This window comes from Delphinapterus leucas, chromosome 3, assembly GCF_059928025.1.
Source record: "Delphinapterus leucas isolate spDelLeu-1000000601 "Yukka" chromosome 3, BTC_Dleu_Yukka2, whole genome shotgun sequence".
In the NCBI taxonomy this organism is placed as follows: domain Eukaryota; kingdom Metazoa; phylum Chordata; class Mammalia; order Artiodactyla; family Monodontidae; genus Delphinapterus; species Delphinapterus leucas.
Genome location: NC_143131.1, coordinates 99450768 through 99467341, shown reverse-complemented (window position 1 = coordinate 99467341; position 16574 = coordinate 99450768). Strand labels below are relative to the sequence as shown.

At 33.9% G+C, this 16574-nt stretch overlaps 1 protein-coding gene across 18 annotated transcripts in view; it reads right to left on the bottom strand.

Moving 5' to 3' along the window:
• DMXL1 (Dmx like 1) overlaps positions 1 to 16574 on the bottom strand; it is a 132531-nt gene that overhangs the window by 59175 nt on the left and 56782 nt on the right. For 17 of the 18 annotated variants that reach the window (XM_089909203.1, XM_089909201.1, XM_089909202.1 and 14 more), the window contains 6 exons: positions 14824 to 15917; positions 14180 to 14371; positions 11634 to 11710; positions 9283 to 9410; positions 8517 to 8765; positions 3257 to 3435 (listed from right to left, as the gene is read on the bottom strand). In XM_089909203.1, the coding sequence (XP_089765329.1) occupies positions 3257 to 3435; positions 8517 to 8765; positions 9283 to 9410; positions 11634 to 11710; positions 14180 to 14371; positions 14824 to 15917 (1919 nt within the window). Of the gene's footprint in view, positions 1 to 3256; positions 3436 to 8064; positions 8179 to 8516; positions 8766 to 9282; positions 9411 to 11633; positions 11711 to 14179; positions 14372 to 14823; positions 15918 to 16574 lie in introns of all 18 variants that reach the window. The other variant, XM_089909215.1, reaches the window with a different exon arrangement.

The following is a 16574-nucleotide window of genomic DNA, read 5'->3' as shown; positions in this document are numbered from 1 at the left end:
GTGGTAGTGTCACAAGTCATACAATGGGTAAATATGAACGGGACCTATGGTAATAGAAAGATAATGTGTTTATAGTTTTGAAAAGTTGAAGGAGAATGGGAAGCAGAGAAATGGGATAATAGTTCGAAAAAGTTTTGGGATCAAAGCAGGATTTGGAATGGGAGACAGCAGAGCACATTTCTGCTCTGAAGGGAAGAGCCAGTAGTGAAGAGAGAAGGGTAGAGAAGAAAAGCAAGGATAGGATTCAGAATAGCAATGAATCTTTGATAGGAAGGATGCTTCCTTGATAATAACAAGAGAGAACAAGAGAATGATGAAAGACTTTTGTCTGGTTCTATTTTTTTTTTAATGACATAAGATGATGTCATCAATTAAGAGTGAGGATGAAAGAAGAGATGTGGGAAATTTGAAAAGAAAACTTATAAAATCTTGGGTCCAAAGAAGCCCAATAAAGAAACATAGCAGGGAGGGCAGAAATTCTGGAAAAGCTGAGCGAGGAGTTTGGTAAGTCCTCTTCCCAAAAAGCAGTAATGAAACTGGAAAAAGTTGTCAAAAACAACCATTTAAAGATACTGGAAACTGATCAAATACATACAACACATAGAGAAGTATTTATTCAAGAAAAACTACTGAATCTCTGGTAAAAAGTGAGCATCTGGCATTTTGGCCAGGCGGTACTCCTAACCCAACCTCTGCCCTCTGTGGCCCATTTGTTCTATCAGGGACAGCAGTCTGTGAGGACAAAGAACTCTGTGGCCTGGCCAGAGGGGGCTGACTTTAATAAGAACTCCATGCCCATAAATCCAGAGAAAACTATAATTCGAAAAGATACATGCACCCCACTGTTCACTGCAGCACCATTTACAACAGCCAAGACATGGAAACAACCTAAATATCCATTGACAGATGAATGGATAAAGAAGATGTGGCACATATATATAATGGAATACTACTCAGCCATTAAAAAGAATGAAATAATGACATTTGCAGCAACATGGATGGACCTAGAGATTATAAGAAGTGAACTGGGGCTTCCCTGGTGGCGCAGTGGTTGAGAGTCCACCTGCCAATGCAGGGGACACGGGTTCGTGCCCCGGTCCGGGAAGATCCCATATGCCGCGGAGCGGCTGGGCCCGTGAGCCATGGCCGCTGAGCCTGCGCGTCCGGAGCCTGTGCTCCGCCACGGGAGAGGCCACAGCAGTGAGAGGCCCGCATACCGCAAAAAAAAAAAAAAAAAAAAAAAAAAAAAAGAAGTGAAGTAAGTCAGAAACAGAAAGATAAATACCATATAATATCACTTAAATGTGGAATCTAAAATATGGCATAAATGAACTTATCTACGAAACAGAAACAGACTCACAGACGTAGAGAACAGACTTGTGGTTGCCAAGAGGGAGGTGAGGTAGGGATTGGGACTTTGGGATTAGGGGATGCAAACTATTATACAGAGAATGGATAAACAACAAGGTCCTCAATCTATATTCAATATCATGTGATAAACCATATGAAAAATATGAAAAATAATGTATATAAATGAATACTTGAATCACTTTGCTGTACAGTAGAAATTAACACAACATTGTAAATCAACTATACTTCAATTAAAAAAACAACAACAACAACAACGAATTCCATGCCCAGCAGCATTGTCAAAAACAAGAGTTCTCAGCAGCAAACAATTAAGGAAGGTTAACATTTCAACTAGCCTGAGGCTGAGATACAGATTGGAACAAGGGCAGACCAGCCAGAAATTTAACCAGATCCAGGAACAAGACAACTAAAGAAGGCCTTGCTAATCAAGAATCATATACCCAGCAAAAGTAAAAGTATGCTTTAAAAATGAAGATGAAATAAAGATATTCCAATATAAACAGAGTACATAATAAACATCTGTTGAATGAATCAATGACTGCAAAAGGCAATGTGAAACAAGGTGATATAAATGCCCTTCTTTACCCTGAAGCATGCAAAAATTACAAATGTTCTGTGACCATTTAAAAATTTGTCAGAACATTAAAAACTTTTACAGTCAGCTATAAATGTATAGGAAAATGAAAAAAAATAGTAAAAACAATACTTATTTAGTATACTGTAATTAGAAACAGTGAGAATTAAAGTGTTTTATTTCTTTGTAAGGAAGTTATCAAGAGTACTTTGAACAGTGCTGGCCTTCTTCTAACTCAGGAATCAAAGCAAGCTTCTTTTCTAATCGTTAGCAAATCGCCATACTCCTTTCTAAGTTTGTATCAGCGTCCAACTTTTTACTCTTTGCACTTTCAATGTTGTGAAATATTACCCAGTTCTTTTAATGTGAAGTTTTTTGCCAATTTCACTATCTCTGGGACATCTTCATCCTTTTGCCACACTTTCCTCATTTATGTTGATAAGCTGGCCTTTACTAATTGCCTCTGGCTGTACATATAAAATGTATCAAATGACAGCAATGTCAGTATTCCCAAAGTTAGCTATTTCTTCTATAACTTTACTTATATTTGATTTGAATTTCACTTCCAGTACTATCACTTTTCATTTTTCAGTTGCACTTTTATCTGTGTTAGCCAATTCCCTCTTCTGATTAGCCAGTTTTGTAAAATGTCACTTGAGTTTATTATGGGAGATAAGGAGGCAAGACAACCACATGCCTTTCTGTCTGTGTATGAACTGAATACTGAATAACAGGTACTAAATGACCAATCACTGACAGACTTTGAAAGAACTGTTGTGATTGGTCACTGATCATGATTTGTGGACTGAATAGCTAGCAGGAAAGTTTGTACTTTATGTGATTACTCATATTTAATAAATTGTGGTAACTTTAAAATTGAACAGTGTTGTTGAGGGACTGATGTTATTTAACTAAAAACTGAAATCTGTGTATATCAGGACAATGCAGGACTGCCTGGAGTATAGAAAAGGAATTAGAATATGGATGGCACTTTGACTTCTGGCAGTCTTGATTCCTTAATTACTATCAAGCATTAAGGTGCTAATAACCAATTTATCTTTTCATCTTACTAAGAACGTTGCTTTGTTTAAAATGCAAAGATCATAATTTATACAAGAACTGCCTTAAAACCTGGTTGAAATATGTCCAAAATATTTTAGGGTATATTTTGTGATAATGTACCCTGATAAAATGAAAATTTTCTAAACCAGTGTGGAAAAATATTTGGAAACACCAACAATTACACTTATTTTAAACAGTTTCATTTCTGTTTAACTACACAAATAATCATCTGGATAACACTTGTATTACCTTGGCAATGAAATAGTCCCAGATACTGAGCTCAGGTGGAATGAACTTCTCTTTAACTATCAGTGATTCCTGGCTTACTGGTGGTGAGGAAGAGGTCACTGAAGCAGATTCTCTGTAAGACATTTTTGATGGCCTAAAACGTTTGTTCTGTTTCTCTCCTTCTTCCACTAGTGAAGAAACTAACAAGAACAAAATAAAGTATTATAAAATAAGTACAATTTTCATTGTTCTGATTTCACCTATTTTTACGTAAGACCTAAGGTTAACTACAAGTAAGTACATACACAAAACTGAGATTATTATGATAGTAAGGTAAGAAAATAGTGGAGGAAGTGAGACAAAAATCATCTTGTATAGTGATCTTTGTTTTTATCTCATCTTGTCCCTTACTCTCTGAATGTTGAGTTATCTAAATTATCTACATCTTTCTATTTTGTTTCTTAAGAATATCATGGGGCGGGGGGGAAGAATACCATGGGATGTCAGTGGTAATTAAAGGCAACAACTCAGTTATGAGATTCTTCAGTAATCACATGGCCTTTTATCTACTAAAAAACTACTACTAATTTTTCACTGAAAATATTAAAAAATTCAAACACCAAAACTACCTACTAAACTGATTCAGACTTTTAGAAATGGCTTGGAGGTAGAATTTTCTACTCAGTGGAACAACAAAGAAGAGGGAGAAAATGCAATCTTTATTGTTTTAACTTCTAAACATTTAACAGTCAATATTCTCTAAGTATTTTACCTTAGAGTATTAAGGGCATTAGCAAAGAAAAACAAGTTATACAAATCTTTAATCAATACTAAGTCACTAGATGCAAATCACCAATAGAAAATCAAGGATCTCCTGGACATAGTCATGGTCTAATAGATAGGTAAACAACCCCATACTAAGGCACACCAATATTCTTCTTTAATGGTTACAGCAAGAAGTCACTTACCTTCCAAAGGAATACAAGTATTTGTGTTTTAATACAATTTTGTTTTATTGCTTGAAGCTACTTAGCTTGCATAAACAGCATGCTCATGCATTATATCAAGCTACAGCCAAGCTGAGTCTAACAGAATAATTTAGTTACTTCAGAAAAAATGAAATAAAGATGAATAAAATCAGTATACAAAGGGATTGCTAAAAATGGTATGTAATCATTCAAATGACTTTAAAAAGAACCATCATATTCAATGTGTAATTTTTTCTCTCTGATCTTATAAGCAATTGATAATCAACAATCATGTTTCTAATATATTGCATACATTTATATACATTCTAAAACTTAAACAGTGGTTTTACCAAATTCTCATTTGAGTAAAAAGTTTAGAATATAAGGGTATTTTTTTAATCTGTCAAAAAAATTAATGCTATGCTTTAAAATAAATTTATCACTTGACAAATATTACTATTCTCCTTGTTTTGTTTTTAGATTATTAGAAGGCATGTGATGTGAACACAGACGTTTAGGGAAAAATAAAACTTACAATGCTAAATTCACAGATTTTACCAAGCTTGCTATGTCATAAAAAAGCACAGTTTTTAAAGCAAAACATAAAAAAAATTTTTTAAGAGAGAAAAACATTTGCAAGTACAGTGTGTGAACCCAGATAATTGACATGAAAACAAGAAATTAACCACACTGAGGGGAAACATTTAAAATTACAGACTCAATTCCAGAAGTATAAAACTTCTTATTGAAACATTTCTGATGCACAAGGACAACAGGGGAAAAACGGCAAACAGGTTCACAGTACCGAATGTTATATTACCTGAAATGCTACAAATTAAAAGACCTTAGTGATACCTCCTAGCAAACAAGAAATGATTTGAAGCTTATCATTAGGGTAGATGCTCCCTCCTCTTTTCCCTCAAATTGCAGCAAGGCCTAAGACAACTTTATGCTTATATCACGTTGGGTTCGAGTGGTCATGAAGCTGAGGGGCACCAAGAGAAACTGTGTAGCTGCTGGGTGCTTAACCATTTGTTTCTGAAAAAAGCTAATAATAAAATATCAAGAACTGTGTCACTCCTTGGATACAAACTGATTCTACTGTTCCATTATTAAGGTAGTAAATGGCTACTTTACTAGTAATAAAAGAAAAAAATCAGCATTAGGGAGAAATGAAAAGGAACTTGGATATAGATAGAGCTTATGAATTATAAGGGGCATTAAGAAGTTAGAATGTAGGTAAAGAAAAACTAAGGTATGCACAGGAATAACGACAATTCTTATACCTGCAAACATTATTATGAAACACAACAAAAATTCTTAAAATATTTTGTTTTGCTTTACAATATGCAATAAAAAGCAAAAGTATGGATTTCTCACTGTTAGCAGAAAAAAAAGTAGTTTTTCAAAAACTGCTATTGCTTATATGATTGTCTACTTTAAAACTTAACCATAATAGAATAATTCAGAACTCCATGAACATTCACCCACGCTATAGTTTTAATTAATTAGAAAAAATAAATCCCTCATTAACATATGTAGGAATCACAAAGTAAATTTGATTAAAAAATAAAATACTGATTTATGTACCTTAACATTTTTGTTAAGAACTCTGACCTGCTGAGTTAAAGTCGAATAAAAATCATCTACCATTTTCTTATATTACAAAGCTTAAGTCATATTTAAATTTTATGTCACTAAAAGTACATTAAGTATATAATAGACATGTAGAAAGAAAAATAATTTAGTTCGTAAGACCATTATTGCAAAGAAAATTAAAATCAGAATTTATACCAGAACAAGGAAAACAAATGGTAACTTTTAAAATCTTCTCATAGTACTAAGTTTATGAAAACACTTTTTAAAAACAGATTTTTAAGGGTTCTAAGCATGTATTTCATCTTCAATATACAATACATTGACACTGAATAGATGAATAGGTTGTCAGGAAAATGAAATATTCTAGACCTGTCAGTTTTCATTTGGCCATATTTAAACACTAGAAACTAAAAATATATCAATATATATAACAATTTTGGCTGAATTCAGATCAACTTTTCTAAAACACATCATTTTATTCTCTTGGTCAACAATGTATACTGAATATTATCTAATTTAATTACACTCTTAAGACATCATGATTACATTCAACAGTAATTTGAACATACAGGGCTGCTTACTTACAACCTAAAATTTATCAAGCTGCTGTGCTGCTTTAGTTGGTGTGCTTTCAGGACAACATAATAATGCCTTCAAAACCTGAAATTTCAGAACTCTGCCTTATACTGAAAGCCACCCCTGCTTGTCCCTTTGTCTTGGTTGATTTTCTGTTCTCAGATTTTGTCTCTCCAACTGTCAGTTTATCTGCCTCACAGGACTGCTACTTCTAATTGCTATTACTGCCTTTACTACCTAGTATCTTCACTTCTTCCCTTTATTCTGTTTTTCTATTTTTTTCTTTTTCTACTTGTTCCTTCACAAACTAAATCAGCTTTAGAAATAGCAGACCTTTGGTTTCATCATTAAATGAGTGTACTCTTTTTTCTGGTTAGCAAATTGATGAATCATATCATTTATGTTTTCTGTACATGCTCCTTCAGTTACATCCATGATTGACTGCATTCAGAATTGTTTCTGGGTTCTTATAGACAGATGAGCATCACATAATCTATATGTGGCTATATCCAGCCCCATCACTAAGAAAACCTCATTTTTTAAGTATCCTGTATTATTTGGCTACCATGTCCCAACGCAAGAGGTTAAACATACAGATGCAGACAATTTTTTTCACTTTGATTATTTCGGATTCAGTAAGTGGTGAGATAGAGTTGATTATATGATATTTGTAACTACAAACAGCTATATCTGAGTGGTTAAACAAAGAACAACCTGGACTTTGAGTAAGGTTGTTTATGTATCTGTGCTCAGAAATGCTCCAGGAATTGTTGAAGTTGAGGCTTGCTGACTGGTTAGTAAAAATATATTTTTAATTTTTTACAAGTATGTGGACATTCTATTTCAAGAATTTATCCCTTTATAACATGTTGTAATAACAAGATCACAGTCTTTAATCTCAGTAGACCTATAAATCGTACTCCCTCTCAGACTTTGAAATTTTTCCTAAAATGAATTCAAATACCTGAAGTTAAGTATATATTCCAACATGAGTTTCGTAAGTTAGTCTTTTCTATTTTTATCCATATAAAAAATAAAGCACAGGAAATTACTCTTTAAAAATTAGAAAGGAGATGTTACAAAATTTAAAATATTGTTAAAAATTTTAAAGCCAAGATTATCACATATGGGCTAATAAAAAAAACTTAAAGGCAGAAAGCATCATGAAGATTCTTTTCAGGTCAAAAGCTTGTTTCAATCTTTAAATAAATACAGTACCTATAGTTACAACATTAGAAAGTTAAGAAAAGGTAATACAATTGTTTAAAATACTTACTTTGCATGATATTATGAACACTTAGAAATCCAAAACCCTAATGGCTGGAATCATAATATGCAGAACATAAAGCAGCCTTATTTGAAATGTTTTTCCAGTCATTTCAAGCCATAGTCTGATTTATCATGATTAGCACTGACGTTTCTTTATTTCTACACATTTAAAAATATGTTAAAGTCTAAGGAATAGAAAACATCAAAATGAAGAACTTAAAGCATAATAAAAAAGCAGGGATGGTTTTCTAAAATGCTAATCATTGTTTTAAATCAAAAATATGACTTGATTAATGGAAAATTTTCAGTTTGCTAAGTGCCAAACAAAATAAAACTGGCCCACTGTACCCCAACCCCTCCAAAACAACACAAAGCAAGCTGAACTGTAAAAGCCTATTTCTAAAGCTAATATCTTGCCTGCAAGACTGGGAGGGCTATGAGAACTGATGGTTGAAAGAGCTTTGGAAAAGCCCACACATTCCATGGAGAATACCACTACCTGGTGGGGGCTAGGCATAGCAAAGTACCTTCCTGCCAAAGAAAGAAGAGAGATCTGATTTGGGATAGAACAAAAACCAATGTTACAGTATATTTCAAAACAAATGAAAATTTCAATAGTAAAAGATTTTAAATTACATTAGATAGTTCTAATCACTGGTGCATGAGTATCTTAAAGTTTGATAATTACACCAGAAACTTTATACTGCATATTTACCACAAAACTATTTGTTCATGCTTTAAGAAAATGGTCTGTAACAGAAATTTCTGTGAATGAATTAAAATGTAATTACATTTAACAAAGTTATCATTCAGATGAAAAAATAAAGCTGTAGCCTTAAAAAATAAAATAAAATAGTTTAAAAACTAACCAGGTAAAGCTTTTGAGCGTGTCTGTTCTTTGCTGGGAACATGTGCACCTCCACCAAATACAGCAGACCACATTTTTTCATTTAGAGGGTGGGCCACAATCCGAAATAGTTCGTTACTAGAATGTGTTGCCAAGCCATGGATGAAGAGACTAAGATACACTGCTGTGAGAATCTCACAGAGCAAGACTGTAAGCCCTGACTGGGCTTCCTCCCCAGAAGAATTCAAAAGTCGAATTAGAGAAGTTATTCCTAGGAGAAACAACAAACATAGCTACCATTAGCTATCATTGACAATAAATTAATAAATAATCAACATTTCCTAATTTTTGAAAAAAGTTACAGCATCAGGATTAAAATATTTTCTGCCACAGATTCATAGACTAGGAGAGGTTATTGCAGTTAATGCATAAATGTTGAGCTACTTGTTCAATTTAGACAAACGCTGGAAATCTGTTATCTGATTCAAATCTGATAGATAAAATTTCATTGCCATAACAAATGTTTTTCTATTACGACAAAAGCAAAATTATAAAAAGTGATATAACAAAATATTTGAGTTATTTTAGTATGATGATAAAGGAAAAACTAACATTACATAACTGGATAATTTGTAATAAGTGGTGAATAATAAACTGGTATCAATTCTAACAATAGTTAACAACAATGATTATCATACAGCAAACCCAAGCCAAACCTACTTTTTCCTCATCTGATTAAATTCAATAAGGCTAAGAAAAACACTCACACATATATAAATTATTTATACCTGGCCACTGAGCTGGTGATGTATTGGGAGTTATGGCTTCATCTAAGCTTCCTGTTTTCAAAGAATGTCGATGGGGAAGCAGTACTGTCTGATACACCATTCCAGTAAACTGATTTGTTTGAAATGAACTAAGAAAAAAAAAATTTAAATAATAACAATCTATAATGACCTACAATAACAACGATATAATAAAACAATAATAACATACAATGATCTAAAATGAATTTCACACGTAATACTTCCATGTTTTAGATCTATCATCTAGGGTACCTTAAATACAAAATTTTGTGTATTAGTTATACTGCTTTACACCTAAGTACTGTGCTTTATAGTCTAGTATTATAATAAAACAAAGTGCCCTTTATATTTTCTAAATTAAAACAGATATGATAGCTTTTAAATATATTTACTGTAAGACATAAAATATGTACAAATGAAAAAACTATATCATTATTGACCACAAGTAGCAAGCTTATATATCAAAATTTAAAACAAGGTTACTGAGTTGAAAAAGTCAGTTTAGGTTCAATTTGATATTTAATGGCTATTCTACCCTACACTAGGGTAGGTTATATCAGGTATATGCACCAGATAACAGGTGTTTAATGAAACACATGGTTTCCGTCCTCATGCGATTTATAGTCTGGTGGGGGAATCAGACACAAATAATTTTATCATACTGTTTTTAAAGACAAAACCTATGCATACAGTGATATGAAAGCAAAAGGGAGGAATGTTTTCACACAGTTTGGGAATTCAGGGTAAGCTTCTCTAATTAAATGGCACTTTAAGCTAAAACTAAATAAACTGATCAATGGACAAAATAAATTACAGCTTGACACAAACTATGAAATAAATACGATAGAAAAATGGTACGAAAAATTTGTTAAACCCTGTCAGTAGTTCCTATATCATATGTTAAGTAAATGAATATAATATTTAAAAATAGCACACTTATTTGTTTAGATCTGTTCTAACTGGCAAGTTGTCTTAGTTCTAACAGTTTGATACATATGGAAATAGCTTCTCTTGCTTTACTTTCCATTTTCAAGATGGAAGAGTAACAAAAACCAAAAATCTCCCCTGCTAAAGTAAGCCTATGGAAATGATAAGAAAGATAAAAATATGTTGATGAAAACAAAGCCATACTCAGTAATAAGAAAGTGAACTTTTGGAGGACCAAGGTCAAAGAAATCAAGTTGAAGCTACTATGGGAATACATAACCAGAGTAGTAAGTTGAGGTGACCCCTGGGAGAATTCAAACACATAAGATAAACAGATAATCAAAAATCAACACAAAGGAATGTTGACATCATGTAAGAGAAAACAAACTCAGCGACATACCTACACCTGAGGAAGCAAAGACCTACCAGAACATTAAGGAAAGTGGTTTATACTCAGAGATGTTAAAAAAAAATAAAACTAAAAAAAAAGACAGTAAGTTATTTTTTTTAAGTGGCTATTAAAATAAATAAAGAGATATTAAAATTGAAAATAGAATTTCTAAAACAAACTCAAATAGGCTAAATAAAAGACAGGACATTGCTGAAGAATGAATTACTGTCTGGACAATGAAGCTAGGATTTCTCCTGAAATGAAGCAAAAAATAAATAAAGAAATAATGAAAGGGATCATTTCAGAGGAAAGCTAAAAGAAAAATAAGAGGGACCCACAAGTTCCAATATCTGTCTCATATAAGGAAAGAGAAGAGAGAAGATAAAATATTTGAAGAAATAGAGTAAGGGAATTTCAAAGAACTAAAGAAAGATATAGACCCCCACACTGTCAAACAACATGTTTTCAAAGCCTAGATAAATTATCTAGGCTTTAAATTATTTAGGCTTTATTATCTTTATGTCCTAAGTGAAACCGTTAGGACATAAAGAGAAAAATCATAAACATCAACTACTCTGTAAAATTTTTCTCAGTTCCAAGTCAGTCACTCCCTCCTCTGTGCTCCCTGAGATTTTACTACCTATCATCTTATAGGACATATCATTTAAGTATGATGTTACATATCATTTATCATTTCACATGTTTGTCTCTAACTAGATTGACCTTAAGGAAGGAGATCTTATTCCAGCGTATATCACAATGTCCAGCATTAGACAGTGATCAATAAAAGGCTGCTAAATAAGTTATATTGTGAAGAGTTTACTTGAGATGCATTTGCCATAAAGACATATGCTAAAATTTCAAAGATGAAAAAAAAGGACTCAACACTTCAGCCATATGCTTTTTGCATTATTTAAGGTGGGCTGCAGTACACAGGATTTCTAGAGCAAGAGCATACAAATTCTCAAACCTCATCAGTTACTGCAAACATTCTTAAATTTCACAAGATATTTACCTGTAGTTATGACTACCACAAAGGCACTGATAAATACAAGCAGAAAGTGAAGCTGCTAAAGTATGCATTACATATACCTGGAAAAAAAAAAAACAACAGAGTTATAACTTTGAAAAATGTAGCTTTTTTTCAAGACCTAATATAATCAACATTTTAAAAAAGATGAAAAAACGATTTTGCCCTTATAAACTATTTCCTTTTTCTCCCTAATACTCATTTCTGTCTGAAAGGTCTTGTGACAAACAAATTAAAAACACACACACAAACAAACACACAAAACCTGAGGACTTTGGCAGAAATTATAAAACAGACACCTACTACCTAATTTGTTTTAAGGGCAAACGAGAACAGATGTTAGCTTATTCAGTAGTGCAATGAGCCATGCATTAAAAGCAAGCCCTCCAAGACTTAAACTGCTCCTTCTTCAACCAAAATATGAAGTCCAGCCTGGTAAATGACAGTTCACTTATGAACAGATCACTGAAGAATATGCTATCACACAGTCGAGTAACTACAGAAAACAATTTGAAGAGAGTGAAATTTTAGAGAAAGAAGGTATGAAAGACAGCAACTGAAAGGCAAATACGTGTACTGAGGAAGACAGGGCTCCAAACATGGCATGACAAGAGAAGTAACAGAAGTAGATCTGAGGATGAGGGAGAAGCTTTATCTAGGTAAGAAAGGAGGCTAGACTATTAAAAGACCAGGTTCTTGATCTAATTATAAGGTATGATACTCTTTGTGCATATTAAAATCTAATTGCTATTTTTCCTTCAATGATCAATAGACATGTGATATGAATTAAAATCAAGGACAACATCATATGAATGAAGACAGCGAAGACCACATACAACAGACTACAAAAACGATAATATTTTCTAGCTTCTCCAATCAAAAGGTGGAGTCTATTTCGCCACTTACTGAATTTGGGCTGAGACTTGCTTTGTGCAAGAGGACACGGCAGAAGTGATGTGTTATTTCTGAACCGAGTTCTCTAAAGGCCTTGCAAATTCTACTTTTGCTCTTTAAACCCCTGGAACCACTATATGAAATAATCCAGGTGAAATGGTTAATTTTATGTGTACATTTAACTGGGCCAAGGGGTGCCCAGACGTTTGGTCAAACGTTATTATGGATGTGTCTGTTAGGGTAAATTTGGATGAGGTTAATATTTGAATTGGTAGACTGAGTAAAGACAATTGCCCTCCCGATTGTGAGCGGGCCTTATCCAATCAATCGAAGACCTGAATAGAACAAAAAAGCTGAGTATGAGGGAACTTCTGCCTGGCTGCACTGAGCTGGGACACTGGTCTTTTCCTACCTTGGGACTAGAACTGAAACACTGGCTCTTCTTGGGTCTCAGGCCTGCTGGAATCTGGACTGGAACTTACACTATTACCTATCCTGGTTCTCAGGCCTTTGTACTTAGACTGGACCTACACAATCTGTTTTCCTGGGTCTCCAACTTGCCAACTGAAGATCCTGAGACTTCTCGGCCTCCATAATTAAGTTAGCCAACTGCTTACAACAAGGCTCCTTCTATAAAAACACACGCACACCCTACTGGTTCTATTTCTTTAGAGAAACCAGGCTAATACTCTAGGCTTGCCTACTGGAGAATGAGACACATCCCAAAGTCTTTGGTCATCCCAAAGTTTCCTGTCAGCCTTGCAAACAGTCTGCCAACCACCAGAAATGTAAACAAGGCCATCCTAGGTCATCCAGAATCCAGTCAACCTGCCTGCTGACCAAAGACAAATGAAGGTATCTAGCTATCAGTCCAGTTGGCCCACAGAATCATGAGCAAAATAAATCATGGCTATTTTAAGCTATTAATGTTTCAGGGTGGCTCTTAAGCAGCAAAAGCTGATACACCAGGGTTATGCTTATTATTTGCTTATTATTAAAGTTGAATATGGAATAAAGTTTGGTTAAAATCAGCACAATCTAAACAAAATTAAATTCCTAATTGTATAATATGCAATGTGGGTATTTATTCTACTGAGCAGTATAGGAAACAAAGTGACAAAATTAATTTATAAGGGTTAAGGTTATCCAGGAAGGTAGAACTGTAGGAGAGGCTACCACTAGACAAAAAGAAAATGGATGGCATGATATCACAGCCTGTGAGGTGGGGGAGAGAATCAAATGCAGACTATGAGGAAAAACAAAGAGATACTAGTACTTTTACATAATATTAAGTTTCTGTCTCTAAAAAAACCCCAGCTTTTTGGCTAAGTGTACTGCTGAAGATTTACTCATAAGTGTGCATACACACTATTACGCTTACCAAAATGATGCAGTTAAATAAGACGAAGTAAAACTTAAAAACTGAAGTACCCTATTGGGTATAAGTAATACAAGTAAGATGAACTTGGCCTACAACCAAAAGTTTTCTTTGATCAAAACCAATATAAACTTGGCAATGAAACAATCACTATGCATAGGATGATGTTTAAAATTGTTTATAAAAAGCCTTAACACTTATCTTTTAGTTTTATCATAGTATATAGGTAAATTAAATGTCTGAAACCAAGCATACTTACTTTATTGCTTTGGATATCAGGATGGGGTGGTGAATCAAAGTTTATTATGGCATGCAGAATATCATGTGTTAGATTACTAAGGTGCAATAACGGATTGGCAACTACTGTTTTGGCACTGGCTGTACAAGCAAAGAGGAGAGGTACTGAGGTTTGTTCTGAAAGAGGGCTAGGAAATATTGGTTCTGCTGTTTCCTTAAAAAACAAAGGGGAAAAAGGTTAATCAACTATTTATAGTTATAATCCATTAAGTAATTCAGGGTCTCTTTGAAAAACTTCAGAACAATTAAAAATTAAAAGCATAACAAACTTTTACAGAGTTAGAAGGGACGATCAACCTTCCACCAATTATAATGAAAACTGATGGGACAATACGCTCGTATCATCATCTCACAAGGCATTCGTATAAGAATGTTTAATATGAATTAAGCAGATCACAGGGTCTGATATCAAACTGTCCTTAAACCACAATGCATTCACAACTCTAGAAATCCATAATATGAAGCACCACACAAAAAGCAGAATTCCTTAAAGCAACCATAATTAAGAAAATCAACAATTTTAACATTTTAAAACTAAAAAAGCAATCTCAAAAACTGTTTTTCATACAAGTAGTATTTTGACTGGTTATCATGTAAGTTACATACCTGCTGAGATTCTTGTAAAAGCAAAATCAATTCCATTCTCACAGATGCAAGACCCCCACCATGGGATCCATGCAGTATGCAGTAACTAAGAAACATCCTCAAGAGTGACTGATATTTCAAAAGCCACTGTCTTTTTTCCTCAAAATTTTCTCTCAGTTGTTTCACTTTTGTTTGATGAAGCAAATCTTCAGCATCTTCATTTAATCCAAATGCATCTCCATTTTCACCAAATGCAGACTGTAATTCTTCAGGATCTGAACAATAGTCACAAGTTCTCTGAAGGGCTATCACCTCTTTTTCAAGCCAGTGGTACAGCTGGTATCGCAATTTTCCACCATCTATTTCATATCCGGTAGATAAAGTACGAAGTTCTACCGTGAGAATCTTTAAACATGCTCTAAATTTTAACTGAACTGCAATGATATCTTCTGATGGATTTAAAATGTCATGTTCATCTAGTGTGCTGAGAGAGTCTGTGTACTTAGAACTTGTTTCATCTATTTTTTTCCCTACTTTTCTCTGTAAAGGTTTTAGTTCTTTCATTGAAACAGGGAGATCCTCATTTTCTTCATCGTTATCACTGTCCCATTTTAATTCTAAAGAGTCATCCTGAAATACAATACTTGGTTGGCTCCAGTCAAAAGAAAGAGTGGAATTTGACTGCTTCTCTGAGGAACCCTCTGAAGAAGATCCAAAACCATTCATCAGTGACTGTGACCAATCAATAGCAGAAGACTTATCTTCCCTTGCATCCAATTTGAATGGAGAAGAAGGAGAACAGACTTTACTAGTATCCAGAAAACTAGATGTTCTACAAAAAGGTTTCGTTTTTTTGATGACTTTTGGCATCTTTGATAATACTTCCAAAGCCAACATAGGGCAGCCAGCTTTTAAATGAGCACTGGCAGTAGTAAAAAATAATCTTCTTTCACTTAAATTAATTGTTCCTGCCAGTCCACTTTTTCCTGTTAAACTCATGTGTGTGGAAAACGCATCAGATGATCCAAAATGACGTCTCAGCAAAAGAGGATGTGTTCTTAGATAATTGTAGAAATTAAAAACAGCAGGATTGCAGGCTGACATCATGACTTGATCTGAAAGTAAATTCATTTTATGAGCCAAGAAAAATTCTTCAAGGGTTGTACTGTAGCCCTTTTTCTCTACCATGGCACCTTTATCTACCTGGTCTTCTAAGAAAAATTTAAGAGACCAAACTAATACATAGCACTGAATAGACAAGAACACAGTTGTAATGAAAGCGTTCTAACATAGTAGGAAAACAAAGATTATGCTGATTTCACATCTCTTCAGGTAACAATCTAAGACATTTTAAAACATCCAGTTACACACTCTTAGTTCTTTTTCTCCTACTTTCCTGGACACTTCATCTCAGTCAGTCTGCTTTGCTAGATCCTCCTCATCTTCTCTACTTTTAAATGCTGAGTGTCCTAGAGTTCAGTGCTTGACCTCCTTTCTATCTACACTCCTTGAGTTAAATCCTACAGTCCCACAGCTTTAAATACCATCTATATGTGATAACGTGCACATCTCTATTTCTAATAGCAATTTCACCCTGTAAATCTAGAATGCTATATCCAAAGGCCTACATTACGTTTCCATTTACATGTACATATTCTTGCCTCAAGGCCTTTTTATTTACTGTGCCCTTGGCCTAAAAACCAGATATCTGCACTGACTGATTACTCACTCATTTCAATTAGGTCTCATCTCAAAGGTCACCTTATCTGAGA